General features: G+C 32.0%; 2 protein-coding genes and 1 pseudogene across 2 annotated transcripts; 2 read left to right on the top strand and 1 right to left on the bottom strand.

Annotated features, from left to right (window-relative positions):
- Window positions 1-474: 474 nt before the first annotated feature.
- Window positions 475-2,029, bottom strand: LOC124821924 (histone H2AX pseudogene; annotated as a pseudogene).
- Window positions 2,030-3,607: 1,578 nt separating this feature from the next.
- On the top strand, window positions 3,608-5,796 carry LOC148196735 (uncharacterized). The gene is made up of 3 exons (XM_088093053.1): window positions 3,608-3,906; window positions 4,021-4,247; window positions 4,983-5,796. Exons 1-3 carry the CDS (start codon window positions 3,742-3,744, stop codon window positions 5,419-5,421), a joined length of 831 nt encoding a protein of 276 aa, XP_087949179.1. The 5' UTR covers window positions 3,608-3,741; the 3' UTR covers window positions 5,422-5,796.
- A 7,717-nt stretch (window positions 5,797-13,513) lies between these two features.
- LOC148196734 (uncharacterized) lies at window positions 13,514-14,077 on the top strand. The gene has a single exon (XM_088093502.1). It carries the CDS (start codon window positions 13,514-13,516, stop codon window positions 14,075-14,077), a length of 564 nt encoding a protein of 187 aa, XP_087949628.1.
- Window positions 14,078-15,879: the final 1,802 nt, after the last annotated feature.

Genomic DNA, 15,879 nt, shown 5'->3' with positions numbered 1-15,879 from the left:
CCTGGATACCCTTTGTCAAGAAGACTTTTGGTATAGGGATCATTATACTCGGCGCCGATCACCAAGACAAACCATCAGCTCTGATACCACTGTTGGGTCTATCGATGAGGAGGTTCCTGTGGGTTACACAAACACCAATAACATCTGAGCCAACTATATAAGGGATTGACACCACTCTTTACCCAAAACCTTAAGGCAATGAGTTAATGGGTCTTTCTTCTTTATATACTGCTCTACTTTCTCATTTCTATCAAATGTGGGACTTAGACTCACACTTGGATTCCAAACATTTTTTTAAAACGATCAAAAACACCAATTTTCATTTCTCATATACATCCAAAAAGACATACATCATTTAGCTCATCGGACTGAGAAACACTTAACCTCTCGGGAAATATATAGAGATAAACGAAACCAAGTATATTATAACCAAAACGAAATTAACCTATTTTTCTAAAAAGAGCCATTAAAACCCTAAAACTCTTGAGAGGCAGACCCAATTTTGCCTTCCCCCTTGCCAACCTTCTTGGGAAGAAGAGTTCGATGAATATTGGGCAACACACCTCCATTGACAATGGTGACAGACCCCAAAAGCTTACTCAGTTCCTCATCATTCCTCACCGCAGCATTACCGGCCAGTTCCAAAACCTCGGCTGCCAAATATTCAAGCACTGCAGAGAGGTAGACTGGAGCACCGGCACCAACACGCTCAACATATTTGCCCTCGTGCGTGATAGTAGAAATTGGGTGATCCGATAACGGCCTGATAGCGGGTGGAATAGAAGAATAGAATGCCCATTTAGAATTAGCTAGGATAGGCTCTAACCATGACTCTAATACCATATTAGAAAGTGGGTTTTAAGCCTAACTCAATCCCACAAAACCGGCTTGGAAGGTGAGGTTTACACCTCACTTATATATTATAATTTGACCTTATCATTAGTCGATGTGAGACTTAAAAAAAGAAAATAATTTAAGGCAATTGAAAGAAGACCTTTTGAGAAAAAAAAATGCAACAATATACTTCAAATATATACGAAAAAAAAAGAATGCAAAAGAGAACACAATATTTGAATAGTATATATATATATATATATATATATAATGTGCTTTAAGCGTTTTATAGGTATTTAAATATCTCGTTTTTTTAATTATTGTTTTAACAAAAATCCATTTTTTATAATTTTTTTTAAATTTCATGTTAACATATATTTTATATTTAATTAATATATAAAAATCATCTGTGCCTATATAAAAATTGGATTCGTTTTCTTACAATTGCTTTTCTAATTTTACCCTTCAAATAACCGTTACTTTAAATTCACATATTTACATTTCCCTTTTTATCCTTGACCGCATATAATTTTAATTATTTTATATATTAAAATAATAATTTTATTATTTTATCTTTTTAATAATTACTTTATAAAATTTAAAAGCTATTCAATAGTAAAACATATATGCAAATGATTTGTTCTTATTATACTTTAATAAAAATTATTTTATAGTTTCATAAATATTTTCTATAATAAAAAAATAAAAGTGCATTCATGACGATTTAGTAAGTATATTTTCACTTGTTGGGAGCCATGACATTTAGACATTCGTTCCAAATCGATAAATAAAATTTGCAAGATAATTGATATTTGCAAGTATTTATTATTTGTGGATAATATATGTTATATATTTTATTATTTGTGCATAAATAAATTAGATTGAGTATTATATTATATTTACGGATATTTATTACTTATAAAAAATTAAAATTAAAATTTAATTTATATTATATTATATATATTTTTATTTTATTATCGAAAATTTACAAAATATAATAATCTATATTTACAAGTATCTACTAATTTTAAAATGCTCATGAATATTTTTTAAACGGATATTTAGTAAGTAATGAAACAAGTAATAAGTAGATATTTTTGTTGCAAGTTAGTTAATAGATAGATAATATTCATGTTCGACCTAACTCGTTGTCATCTTCAACTGAGACTGTAATACACAGTCTATATCTGTACATGTTTAGATTAGTGTGCTTATAAAATGTTGTATTAAGACCGATATATCAATGAAATTATGTAACTTAACATAAAAAATAATAATTTTTTTGTAACATTGTTATTTATGTTATAAAAGTACCTTTTTAAAATTAATTTCAAATATATTTATTAACCATAATTTTTAAATTTATAAATTAGAGTATTTTTGAAATAATAATATTTAATGAATTATGGTGAAATTTATTATTTATATTTAATTTTATCAAACATTTTATTTTTCTACTTGTATTTGTAAAGGGAGGAAGTAATACATTTTGTTTTAGTAGGGATTTTGTGGGACCAGTGTCTTATGTATCCTCTTTGCTTTCGAACGCTGAGGTACCTGCAAAAGGAACTCTGACGCTCAAGTTAGAAGCGATTTTGGGAATTGTGTATCACAATTGTATGTTTAAATTTTGATCGAAATTTTGATCGAACGTAAGTAGAGTGTATTGGAGTGTGAGTCGAACGTATCTGCTGTTGGCACTGACCTTGTATTTATAAGTCATCTCATGCATCATAAACTGACACAAGACCAATAAAATATAAATAGACTTACCTTAAAATTTGGTTGGTTGTTCATAAACCGTCTATCAATATTTTTAATTAGATCTTTAATCAGATATCTTTGATTATTTTATCATTTGTTGGACATTTGGCCCAATAATAAAGTGCTGGCCAAATTGTGGCCAACATTAATAGAATCGTTTGTCCTGATTGATCATAGTGGTGACCGAACGGTATTGAGTGGATGACCGTTCAGTCTCTACTAGATTTCAAGGTTAAAATTTGAAAAACATGAGTATTTACATCGTTCATTCTTATTAGTTTTTTTAATAAAACCCGTTTTTTATGAATATTTTTTAAAATTCAAGTTAACATCAATTTTTTATTTAATTAATATACGTAAAATTATAATAATAGAGAAGATATAATAACACATGAATGTTCATTAAAATAAATAAAAAATTAAATGTAATAGGTTATTATTAGAAACATGAAAATTAAGTGCTTTACTTTGTCTTTGTTAACTGATTTATGTTTAAATGATTTGTAATTATTATTTAAAAAGGAAAAATAAAATGTTTAGAATAGTATCCGGGCTAGATGTTGGTGGTAATAGAAGGAATAAGAGTCACGTTGATATTCATTTGACACCTTTAACAAGATAAGTTGATATTCCTTTGACACATAAGATGGATTTAAAAGAATAATTTTTTTAATTTTTCGAAAAAGAAAAAAAAGAAAAGATAGTATGGAATCAATGTAAAAAAGTTACGTTTCTGAGATATTATTTATTTATAATAAAAGAGTGTATTTTATTTGACATGGATCAGAATTTTGATTGGAGTTGTAGCGTTAATGCAACTGAAGATTTATTTTAAATATTTATTTGTTAGCAGTTATGAGTAATAAAAGATTGACAATAAATGGTCTCATAATTACCTATTTCAAATATTTTTGACAGCAATGCAAAAAAACAAAGGATAATAAATATTTAAGGACAATAACATCTGCATGAACGAAAATTGCAGTATAAAGCGGTGATCTGAAGAACGGAGTAGACACTCACTGTCAACCCGTTGTGAATTGTGGAACTTTTCACGACATTCTGAACCGAAAAAACTGAAAAGAACGGTGTATTCAAAACGCCAAGCTGACGAAGCGAAAGCGAGAAGCGGAAACACCAAATATGGGTGTTGATTACTACGACATCCTTCAGGTCGATAGGGATGCTAAGGAAGAGGACCTGAGGAAAGCGTACAAGAGACTCGCCATGAAATGGCACCCCGACAAAAATCTCACGAAGAAGGAAGAGTCTGAAGCAATGTTTAAACAAGTATCTGAAGCGTATGAGGTTAGTTTCTCTTCAAGGTTGTCACAAAGATTCAATCTTTGAATGGTGGGTTTCGTTTAAACAAAATTAAAGATTTCCCATTTTTATTTAACTTACGTTGTTTTCTCATGGAAGGTTTTAAGTGATCCCCAGAAAAGGGCACGTTTTGATAATACTCTAAAACCTCGGGTGGAACCTGCTGCTGATGCTGGTGCATCTGGTGATGGTGGACCCACCCGATACCAGAACCCGCTCCCCAAAGCACCTCCAGTGGAGCGCAAGTTGCCTTGTACTCTGGAGGAATTGTACCAGGGAACCACCAAGGAGGTGAAAATAAGTCGAATAACCATAGATCCCTCAGGGTAAGTAGTTTGTCTTTTTGTTTCAACTTCCTGAATTCCCGTTTGTTTCTAATGCCAATGTGCAGTACTCAGTGCTGGTGTTATGAAAATGGTTTTGATTTTGGTTTGGTACAAGTTCAGTTCTCTGAAGGTAAATTTTAGTTTCATTGAGATCCTTAATTTGATGGAAATCGTAGACAAATGAAACTGGATTGTGGATCTGGCGAATCCAAAACCCTTGATCTTGTTGCTGAAATTGCAGTTATGAACAGGTTTCTAAATCCTGGGTAATAATTCTTGGATTTTGAACCGGAGTAAGGATTCAAAGGGTATGGTTATGTAAAGAAGAAACTAGCTTGGCTTGTAACCGTTTAATAGTTTTTGCTCAATGTATCACCAAAGAGTGTTGTGCTGATTTTTGTCAGTGTTTCATTTTGTGGTGAGTGCTATGCATGAAAAATCACACTCGAGAACTTGCTTGCTTGAATCTATTGTGTGGACACTTTTTTCAGTTGTGTATTTTTACTGATGTATGTAGCTTGCATAGAATATCCTGCAAAAGTTTTTGTGGTTCTGGTTGATGTAGCAAATGGTAATTGTTTGTCTTACTGAGAAGCATTTGCTTCTTAACTTTTGAAATGAGAAAGAAAAAGACCAGAAGCTTCTGGTAATTATTTAACACTGCAAAAACTTGTTATCCTTAGCGCGTGATGAATTTCCTAGTTTGTTGTTTGATTCATTTCCTTGTGGATGCAGACAACGTAAGCTGGTGGAAGAGGTATTCATAGTGGAAGTGCAGCGTGGTTGGAAGAAGGACACCAAGCTCACGTATTTGGAGAAGGGAGGTGAAGTGGAACATCACAGACCAGCTGATCTTATTTTGTTTATATATGAAAAACTCCACAGGGTTTATACCAGAGATGGAAACGACCTTGTGGTGACCCAGAAGATATCTCTTGTGGAAGCCTTGACAGGGTGCACTGTTAACCTGGTCACCCTTGATGGAAGAAACTTAACTGTGCCTATCGACCAAATTATTCATCCTGAATATGAGAAGGTTGTTGAAAGAGAAGGAATGCCTCTCCGAAGGGATCCAACAAAGTTCGGAAACTTGAGGATAAAGTTCAAAATCACATTCCCAGACGACCTCACTCCTGACCAGAAGCTCGAAATGCAGAAGCTTTTGAGTGATTGAAACGTTCATTTTGATTCACAGAGCAACTCTTGCGGCTCCTTTACATGAAAATGCATGTTGGATTAGAATAATCTTGATAGGGTCAAGTCATGAATTTGGCTTTTACTTCAAATTTGAGATTTTTTTAGGGATTACAACTTTGTTTCTGTATTGCGGGTGTGTGTGGTTCTTAGTCTGAGGTTGAGTCCTTGTCATTCCAGAGAGTTTTGAGCATAGAAAATTTTTGAGAAATAAAACTTTTCTTTCTTTGTTAAAGATGAGGCTGTTGACGAAGAAGTTATTATCCTCGTGATTGTGCAGTAAATGCGTAGACATATTCTTAGCTTAGCAGCCTTTTAATGTCTGGAATGTCAGGTAGTTTATATGATCAAGGTAAAAAGCTTTTCTAATTTCTTGAAAAAAGTAACAAGCTTTTCGCTTCCCTTTTTCCGAGACACGACTTCAATGACTTAGAACATGTTTATGCTGCTATTTTAGACAAATAGCTTTCTAATAAATGTAGAGACTTTTCAAAAAAGGTGAGGATACAACATTAAACACTTGATGTTTTCGAAAAGCATTTGTTCGTTTCCAACACTCTAGAGATTATTGTTCTATTAATTTGTTCTCATATTTTCTTATCGCACTATTAAAATCAACTAAGGATCAATATCCGCATACCCTAATTTTGAAAACAATAGACAATTTAAATAGATAGAGAACTCGCACAAAAAATATGGAAATAACAATTTGATGACTAAAAGCATCATTTAACTTCGTTACTACTTCATTTATCACTATATAAATATAGGTAAAGCCTAGGTAAAGCCTCAATGAATATTCATGTTGAGGCATCTTAATTTAGGATGACATAAATATATGCTCAACTTGATAAAAAATTTAAGTTTTACGGATTAGGTACTCTACTTATGTGCTATCTAAGGATCTATATATATATATATATATATATATATATATATATATATAGAGAGAGAGAGAGAGAGAGAGAGAGAGAAATATTCATACATTAGTGGAAAAACAGGGTATAACGTAAGTCTAACCAATACATAACAAACGTTAAAAATGACTGGTGGCAATTTTGTAAATAAATGCAATTATTAAACGTCGTTTAGAATTATAATTCGACATAAGTCGATATAAAACGTCGAATGCCAAACGTTAGACGCCAAAAGGCCAATGAATTCAATAAAAGTTTGAGCGGAAGATTGAAAATTCATTCACTTTATCTTAGCGCGCGAGACCCTCTTCTCTGCTCAAACTTTTCTCGAACGAAGTTTGACGACCATCACATGTAATCTTTCTTTCATTTGATACAAATGCATGTTAATTAACTACTTTAGGTATGATTTTCGTTTGTTTTCACCGATTATTTTCGTGTTCTTGTGCATTTTGCTTTCTCTCTCACTGGTGGCAACACTTTGTTCCGATGAACCCACCTTTTAAAAGTTAGTTTTCATTTTCGTTTTGAAGAACTTATTTGTTAAACTTGTCTGTTGTTTTTTTTTGTTGAATTTGTTTGTTGTTGTTTGGTTGAACTTGTTTGTTGTTGTTTGATTGAACTTGTTTTTTGTTTAATTGAACTTGTTTGTTGTTTGTTATTGTTATTTGTTGTTGATCCTATATTACCGTTCATAGTTCTGCTTTTCATAGAGTTGTTAAAAAGGATTACAATTAATTAAAAAAAATTGATTAACGTCGTATATGTTCAAAATTCGACGTTAAATTAAAGTCGTATATTGACAAAATTCGACGTCAATTTAACGTCTCCGATATGACGTCGTTCTCGAATTCGACGTGAAAGGCCAAAAATATTCGACGTTGTACGTTGTTTTTGTAGTAGTGATATATACTTAGTACAATAAAAGTTCTTTTTCTTAACTACTTTACCAATTTTGATCAAAAATATTTTAAGCAACCTCAATTATATACGTATGTTATGAATAAAAGTGAGTTATAATTTGGTTGATATTGAAAACATAAGGAAATGTGTTTATATAAGTAAAATTTACCATTTCATATGGTTTTTTTCTTTCATAAACTTAGTTCGTAAAATTTTGTTGGCTACATAAATTTTTGGGTTGTTTTAAGTACAAGTGCTTTTTTAGAGAGTTAGTACTAAACGAATAAGTAAGAGTTAAAAGTGAAAAAATAATATAAAAGTTAGAATTTGTATTCTTTAAATTACTTTCTCACATAATCAAGATTTTAAAAATTCACATTAACAAATATTTTTAAATAATGGGTTAAAATTTATTAAAGACATGGGCTCAGTTGGTGAACTTAATCAATAAGATAGACAATTGATAAGCTAGTTTGACATAAAATGATATAACTTTGCAATATGATTTGAGTAAGATTTAGGTAAATTCATTATTCAGTCCACTAAGAAAACTAAGAAAATATTGTGTTGGAATGGTTATACGTCTTATATTCTTTTTATATTAAATACAATTCAATCTATTTTCAAGTGGTTTGAATTGGATTGAGTTTAATTGTATCAAAACTTTAAAGGATTTTATAAATTTTTAGGTATTAAACTAATTAAAAATAAAACAATGTTTATAAGAATTAATTAAAGAGTTTAAGTAAATTAATAAATCAAGTTATAACAAGTTTATCCTAACTAATTTTAAGACATGAAAATATAATTATTCCACAATTTGTCTAGGATAATTTGGGTTGGATATCAAGTCAGTCTTACTAAATCCATTATGTGTATAAAAGTAAGTTAATAAGGTAATTTGGGTTGAGTCAAGTTTGACTTATAAATCAAACCTAACTCAATCTAAATGGGCTCGATTGGATGAAGTTATTTAGATCAGGGTGTTGCTCCCTCCACCACCACAACCTTCTCCCTCCACCTCCCCTTTACTATTTTGCCCCTCAGTAAAATTTTATTTTTAAAATTATTGTTTTTTAATTTTACTCATTTATAACATATTTCACTTATAACCTACGTAGTTCCTTGTATGAGTAAAATATTTTTCTGCAAAACTCAATGATCGTGAAAAGAATTATCAAGCAATCTTCCTCTTGCTTGCTTTCGGTGCAGTACGTGGTGCACTGCGTTTGTGGTGTAGCGTGCTTGTCGTGGTTCCTCTCCAATAATCATAAACCCTAAACCCTTCCAATAATTCTTCCAATAATCTTTCCAATAATCCTTTAACCCAAAAACGTAAAATGAAAACGAAGCCTAAACGGATGACATCCTTCAACGGATGTCAACATCCGTTTAAGGCAAAACGGATGTCGACATCCGTTTGGCCTTAAACGGATGTTGACATCCGTTTCGCCTTAAACGGATGTTGACATCCGTTGAAGGATGTCATCCAGCTTTTCCAAATAGAGTGCGTCGCAGTCGCTTTTCCAAATACTAATATATTTATCTATCATAATTTCGTTTCATTTTTCTTGCCTTTGTTTATTTGATTATGCCACCCAAGATTTCAATACTAATTATTTGTTTTTCAGAATTCCATCGGAACCGAGTTTAAAGCAGACATTCTGAAGGTTCGGCATGAGTCTGTAATTAATGGCTTGTATGGTGATCTCCCTAGACAATGCAGAAGTTGTGGGCTGAGATTCAGAAGCCAAGAGGAACACAGAAGTCACATGGATTGGCATGTGACCAAGAATCGGAAGCAGAGAATCTGTCGTGAATGGTTTGTGAGGGAGAGGATGTGGCTTAGTGGTGTGCAGAGGCAGTGGGAACGAAGTCAGTAGCAGCTTTTTTTCCGACAGAAAGAAAAGAAGAAACGAAAGATGAACAAGAGTTGGCGGTGGTAGCAGAAGAGGAGCAGAAAAGATGTGCATTGTGTGAAGAGGCTTTTGAGGAGTTTTACAGTGATGAAATGGAGGAGTGGATGTATAGAGGAGCTGCGTACCTGTATCAACCCACAGAAAAATTAGCAACAAGCATGGAGAGGTCACAGTTAGGTCCCATAATTCATGCTAAATGCAGATCAGATCCTAAAATGCCTCTCTCCCGACATCTTCCAGAGGTATATTTTAGAATGCTACTAGTAACATATTCTCTTTCAGTATATTAGTTTATATTTAAATATTAAAATAATAAAAATAAAAAATTTTAACTTTAAGGATATAATTGGAATTAAAGATAATTGGGGAGGTGGAGGGAGAAGGCTGTGGAGGTGGAGGGAGCAACACCCTTTAGATCATTAGGTAACTCAATCCAATATAAAAGTATGTGAATAAGAAAATTTGGGTTGAGTCAGGTTTGACTTAATTATAAATTAAACCCAACTCAAGTTTGTTGGATCAAGCTAGAGATCATTAGGTAACTCAACCCAATATAAAAAGTATGTTAATGAGGAAATTTGGGTTGAGTCAGGTTTGACTCAATTGTAAATGAAACCCAACCCAATCTAAATGGGTTCGATTGGATCAAGTTAAATCATTAGATAACTCAACCCAATATAAAAGTATGTTAATAAGAAAAATTGTATTAAATGAAGCTTGACTCAATTATAAATGAAACTCAGCTAAATCTAAATAGGTTCCATTATATTAAGTTAGATCTTAGATAACTTAACCCAACATAAAAATATGTTAGTAAAAAAGTTTGGATTGAGTCAGATTTGACTCAATTATAGATCAAATCTAATTCAATCTAAATAGGTTTGATTGGATCAAGTTAGATCATTAGGTAACTCAACCTAATGAACATCTCTAAGTATACCTACATATACTTTATTAGTTAAAAGAAATATCTGATTTTAGTACAAATCTATTATTATGTAAGTGTAATTTTAAATTTTAAATTAATTTATTTAAATAAATCAATATTGAATTTTCTTTTTTGTGTACATAACATGAATAGTAATTATTTCAATTTATAAAATTATTTTTTTTATTTGAACTACACAAAAATTAAATCAAACATAAAAGATATTAAAATAAAAAATAATAATAAAAGAATAAAATAAATTATAAATAACTTGTATTCACAATATACTTAACGTCCAAAATATGGTGTTATAAAGCATTTATTTTCTGTTTTGCTTTTTTTCACTCTAAGTAATTTTGTTTTGCTCCTGAAAACGGAAAGAGTGCACTGCATGCATTCTCTGGAAAACGACAAAATAAGAAACCAGGCCGAGGTGTGGATTATTACAAGATCCTGCAGGTCGAGACCAATGCAGACTGTGAACCTAGAATTCGGAATGTGCTGCAAGAGTTGTTGTAGTTCTGATCATGAGGTGATTGATCGTGTTTTGTTGCGCTGACATTTCCTTTTTGTTTTCAAAAAAACAGTCTAGGTGTTTGTAGTCATCATTTAAATAATTTATGACATGATGCTATGGTAGTCTGTGATAACCTATAATTTGATTTTTAAGAATTACTAAAATCTATGCAGCATGTCTAATTATGGAATAACATCGGTAGAATAGAATGACGCATTAGATTGGAGGTTGTCGGCTTAACCCTAGTTGAATGTTCCCACGAACAATCCATTGAATGCGCATCCGGACAAAACGGTGCATCTATGTCAGAGCAGAAATTAGATGATCCCCTTACTTATTTGTCTATGTCTAGTTTATGGTGTCTGAATATTTCTGACATTTGTTACTAAATATTTAGATGATTAAATGTAGTATTTTTATTAATTTTATCCTCTTTCTTTATACTTTTTTATTATATTAAATCTCTTAATATATATATATATATATATATATATATATAATATTCACATAAAGTTAGTACAATTATGTTCAAAGATGAACAAATTAAAAATAAAAGTAAGTCTTAACAAAAGATATTTCTCTCTTAATTTCCTCAACATATGAAATATATTTTATAAATTTACTGTGTATACACAAAACTAGTCTAATAATAGCCTATAAATCTTGTATCTATTATTACATTTAATCTAATATCCCTTGCCGGAATGGTTAATGTTTTTATTTTAATACTGTGATTGCTGTGATAAATGAATACAAGCTATTGGAAAGGTATTACAGCTTGCATACTTTATTCATATATTTGCATACCATAATAAACTTTGTAAGAATAAATTTTAAAAAAAGCTAGATAAGGGGATGAGACTATATAAAAAGAGCATAACTAAACATGCTACAATATAATAATAGAGTAATTTAAGAGAAATTCTTATTAGAGATAAGTTGTGTGTTATGTGTGACCAATAATCACTTCTTTTTTACATGCAACAATCTCACATAAATTAAATTTATGTGAGAAATGGATAGGAGTAAGTTCTTTATCGCATAATAAGCTATGTATACTTACATCTCACAACAAGACTTGGTTTAAAAGAATTTGTAGATCGAATGCGAAAAGTTAGGAGGATAGTCATGGTGAAAGATATATGGCAACAAAGAAATAATATTATTTTTAGGAAAAATAAGATAAACGTATTAAAACATATTGGACTGCATAAATTAAGACATGAAGTTGACTTACAAGTAAAATTCAATAGCTAATTTCTCTGTGCTAAATCCTCAGTATTATCTTCCCATAATTAGTGCACTTCTGAGAGGTATGGGATGAATACATGTATAAAAGTGGAATACAAAAATATAAAAAAACTTGTTATATATGAGCTACCAAGAGGTTTTATATTTGATCCAAATTCAACCTTTACATTTTGTGTTTGTCAGGACATACAAAACATCTTATCAGTATTAATATTAGACTATTATATCTTGTTTCCATATTGGTTCAAAAACAAGTATAAAAAACTTTTTTTAACCAATGTAAAAAGAATTTTATGCATTAGTAATAGTAATAGGAGAAGATTCACTATTTTCAATTTTTATATAGTCTAAAAAGCTTAGCTTGCTAATACTTTTTATAATCTTTTCTTACATATCGATTTCAAACTAGTATAAAAGGCTTTTTTAAATTGATATAAATTTTTTTTATGCATAAGTAAAAGGAGGACATTCATCATTTTCAATTTTTATATAGTATAGAAAGATTAACATGTTAGTACATAACAAACCCTTCATGAGATTTTATAGGTCAACTTTAATAGTAGAAATATATCTAAAAGGATTTAAACATTAAGCCTAATGCTATGTTTGGGGAGATAAGATTGTTTAGAGGAATTAGAAAAAACGGATTTGCGAAATAAAGTGTGTTCGCATAAGCGGATTTGGAAAGAACAATAAAGACTTATTTTGGTGAAAAATCATTTCTACTCCCAATAAAAAAAGTGATAAAATAAGTGTTATGCAAAGCTGCTGGAATCTATTACAACTACCCGAATTCGATTTCAATTTATGATTATGTTAATAAGAATGAATAAAACAAGTAAATAACATAGAATGAAAAGTTTGGTGCAAAAAGTGTTGTGTTGAAAGTTATTTCTCTTTTGCAGAAAGGGTTGCAGGAGAAATAAAAGCTAAGGACACAACCTGCCTGTAGTGTATAGAGTCTTCGACTTGTTTCCGGTTAGTATGGTGAACAACCCTTCATGATTGACAGTTTCGTGCAGGTTGCAGGGACCCTCACACTGTTCATGATGATTGAAGCAATTGATAATATATTGGGCCTACACTTTGCAGCCCAACCCATTTTTTCATTCTCCTTTTTCTTGATTGTATCATAACTCTATTCACTAACTTTTCAATACACTTTACTCTTTTCTGGATTCTTCCTCTCTAGACGCACCTCTCTTCTCTCTATCTTTTTCTTTGTTATCTCTGTCACTGTGCTGTGCTTTTCTCTCGCTGCGTCTTCCCTTCGAAGGTTCTTTGGTTGCTTCATCTCTTCAAGAGTGGCGCGCTTTACTACTACTTCTCTACAAGGTACGATCTTCACCCTTCTCCTCATGGTTTGTATCATCAATCTATTGAATGTTCTCTGCACCATTGATTATGTTCATTATCTTGATATGATATCAGAGCTCTTCTTTTGAAGAGCTCTACTGCGTAACTCTGCTTCTTTTCTCCCTTCTTGTTTTTCCCCTCTTTTCTTGTTCTTTCCTCAGTCATGGCCGAAGACAGCTTCGCACATAGTTATCTGTACCTTCATCCCGGCGAGAATCCAGCCGCTACCCTTGTTTCACCGGTTCTTAGACGATACCAATTATCACTCTTGGAGCCGCTCCATGTTAATTGCACTCAGCGCCAAAAACAAGATCGAATTCGTTCTTGGCAACGTTCGTCCACCTGAAAAGGACAAGCTAGAGCATGCCGCCTGGACTCGTGGAAACAAGATGGTTCTCTCATGGATCGTTCATTCTGTTTCCATCTCCATCAGACAAAGCATCATATGGATGAATAAAGCCTCAGAGAATTGGAATGACCTAAAGAACCGATTTTCTCAAGGAAGTCTCTCTCGTATTTCTAGCCGTCAACTTGAAATTGCTACTCTTCATCAAGGCGACCTTACCATTTCCGAGTATTTCACCAAACTGCATATTCTTTGGGATGAGATAGAAAATTTCCTCCCAAAACCTCTTTGCACCTGTAAACCCGATTGTGGCTGTGAAGTGCTGACTGTCGTCAAACAAAGAAGGCAAGAAGAACAAGTCATGCAATTTTTACGGGGATTAAACGATCAATTTACTAATGTTACTTCGCATGTGCTTCTACTGGACCCTATTCCGGACATCACCAAAGTTTTTCACTGGTGGCACAACAAGAAAGACAACTGTCTAGTGGAAATTTAATTGCTACAACTAAGACTTAGGATATTGGAACTGCCACCGCCTACACCGCTTCCACCTCCTCCACTGTTATTGTGGCAAGAACGGGCACAGTGAAGCAGTTAGCTACCGCAAGAATGGTTTCCCCAATCAAGACAAAGGTTTCAAAAATGCACCGAATGCCAGCAAGCATTGCAGTCATTACAACAAAAGTGGTCATACAGTGGATGCATGCTATAAAAAGCATGGTTATCCTCCCAGACATAAGTTCTTTAATAAGCATACCCAGATTCATCATACCTCTATCCAAGAAGACAATGGGAACATCAAAGATAACAATTCCCACGACAATGATCACGTCTGCCTCACACCACAAGAATTTCAAATTCTTGCTGAGCTCTTCAAAGATCACAATATGAATGATGCTTCCGCCTCTGCTCAAATTCACCATATTGGATCTACTTCGGCATACCAACATCCTCCAGGTAATATTTGCCCTACCCTTACTTCCAATTACCCTAAGACTGATTGGATTCTTGATTCTGGAGCCACTGACCATATCAGTATTTCTCTACGAAACTTTTCATCATATAAAAGAATCAAGCCTATTTAAATTGCCTTACCTAACGGTAGTATTGTTTACTCTGAGTATTCTGGCACTGTTATTCTTAATAGCAAGATCAATCTTTTAAATGTCCTTTATGTTCCGCAATTCTCTTTTAACCTTCTCTCTATTTCTAAGTTGATTTCTTTTCATGACTGCATTATACAGGACATTCAAACCAAAGAGAAAATTTCTATAGATAAACTCACTGGTGGCCTGTACATCTTAAATTCATCCTTGCTTACTTCTCTTGAAAATGTTGCCAACAATGTTGTACATAATACTAGCCTATGACATCTTAGATTAGGACATCCTTCTGATATTAGATTGAACAGTTTGAAACTCAAATACTCATTTATTGTGCGTAATCCCACATACGTATGTGATGCTTGCCATCGTGCTAAACAAAGAAAGCTGTCATTTTCTAATAATAATTCTAAATCCATGAAATTTTTTGATCTTATTCACATTGATATATGGAGTTCTTGTAGTATTCTTTCCATGCGTGGTTTTAAATATTTTCTCACCATTGTAGATGATTTTTCTCGTTATACTTGGCTTATACCTATGCCTAACAAATCTGTTGTTAGAAAAATTATTAATGATTTCATAACAAACATTGAAAACCAATTTTCTACCACTATCAAAACCATTCGCACTGACAATAACATGGAATTTGCTATGCATACTTTTTTCTCTATTAAAAGAATTAATCATCAAACCACCGCTTTTTAGGACTTGCATGAACCTATATGTTAACATTTGATCTATTATTCTTTATCTTAGTATGTATGATTAAATAACTCTAACATGATAAGTTTTTCAGTCAACTTTGTCTAAAATAAGAATAAATACATATAAACTTAGAAATCAAACCCAAAAGCCACTAATTATATTTGTTTTATTAGCACAATAAAAAAAGAACAAGCTAAAGTGACATGAGATACAATACTTTTGGCTCATACAATAAAACGACACAATTTATCCTGGATTTCATACAACAAATTTGAATTATATAAAATCCAGGTTACTTTAATTTAGTTTAAACGTTTCCAATTTAATAACACTTATTATCAATAAAGCTAAAGAGGATGAAGTGGAGTTCCAATTTAAGAAAACCAGAATCCACTTTATTGCATGGATTGTTTAACCAATAATTAAAAAGAAATAACACAATTGATTTGTAACACTAATTAGCATATATATATTAGGAAAACATTTA

This window comes from Vigna umbellata, chromosome 6 (genome assembly GCF_029865625.1).
Source record: "Vigna umbellata cultivar VRB3 chromosome 6, Vumbellata_1.0, whole genome shotgun sequence".
NCBI classification, from domain to species: Eukaryota; Viridiplantae; Streptophyta; class Magnoliopsida; order Fabales; family Fabaceae; genus Vigna; species Vigna umbellata.
Note: the sequence above shows the minus strand (reverse complement) of the source record. Positions and strands in the feature narration are given on the sequence as shown.

Bases quoted from the DNA above. Each gene is read 5' to 3' on its own strand.
- LOC148196734 (XM_088093502.1), top strand. From the start codon at position 13,514: ATGTTAATTGCACTCAGCGCCAAAAACAAGATCGAATTCGTTCTTGGC.
- LOC148196735 (XM_088093053.1), top strand. From the start codon at position 3,742: ATGGGTGTTGATTACTACGACATCCTTCAGGTCGATAGGGATGCTAAG. The intron at 3,907-4,020 runs GTTAGTTTCTCT...TTCTCATGGAAG, and splicing joins AAGTATCTGAAGCGTATGAG to GTTTTAAGTGATCCCCAGAA. The intron at 4,248-4,982 runs GTAAGTAGTTTG...TTGTGGATGCAG, and splicing joins ATAACCATAGATCCCTCAGG to ACAACGTAAGCTGGTGGAAG.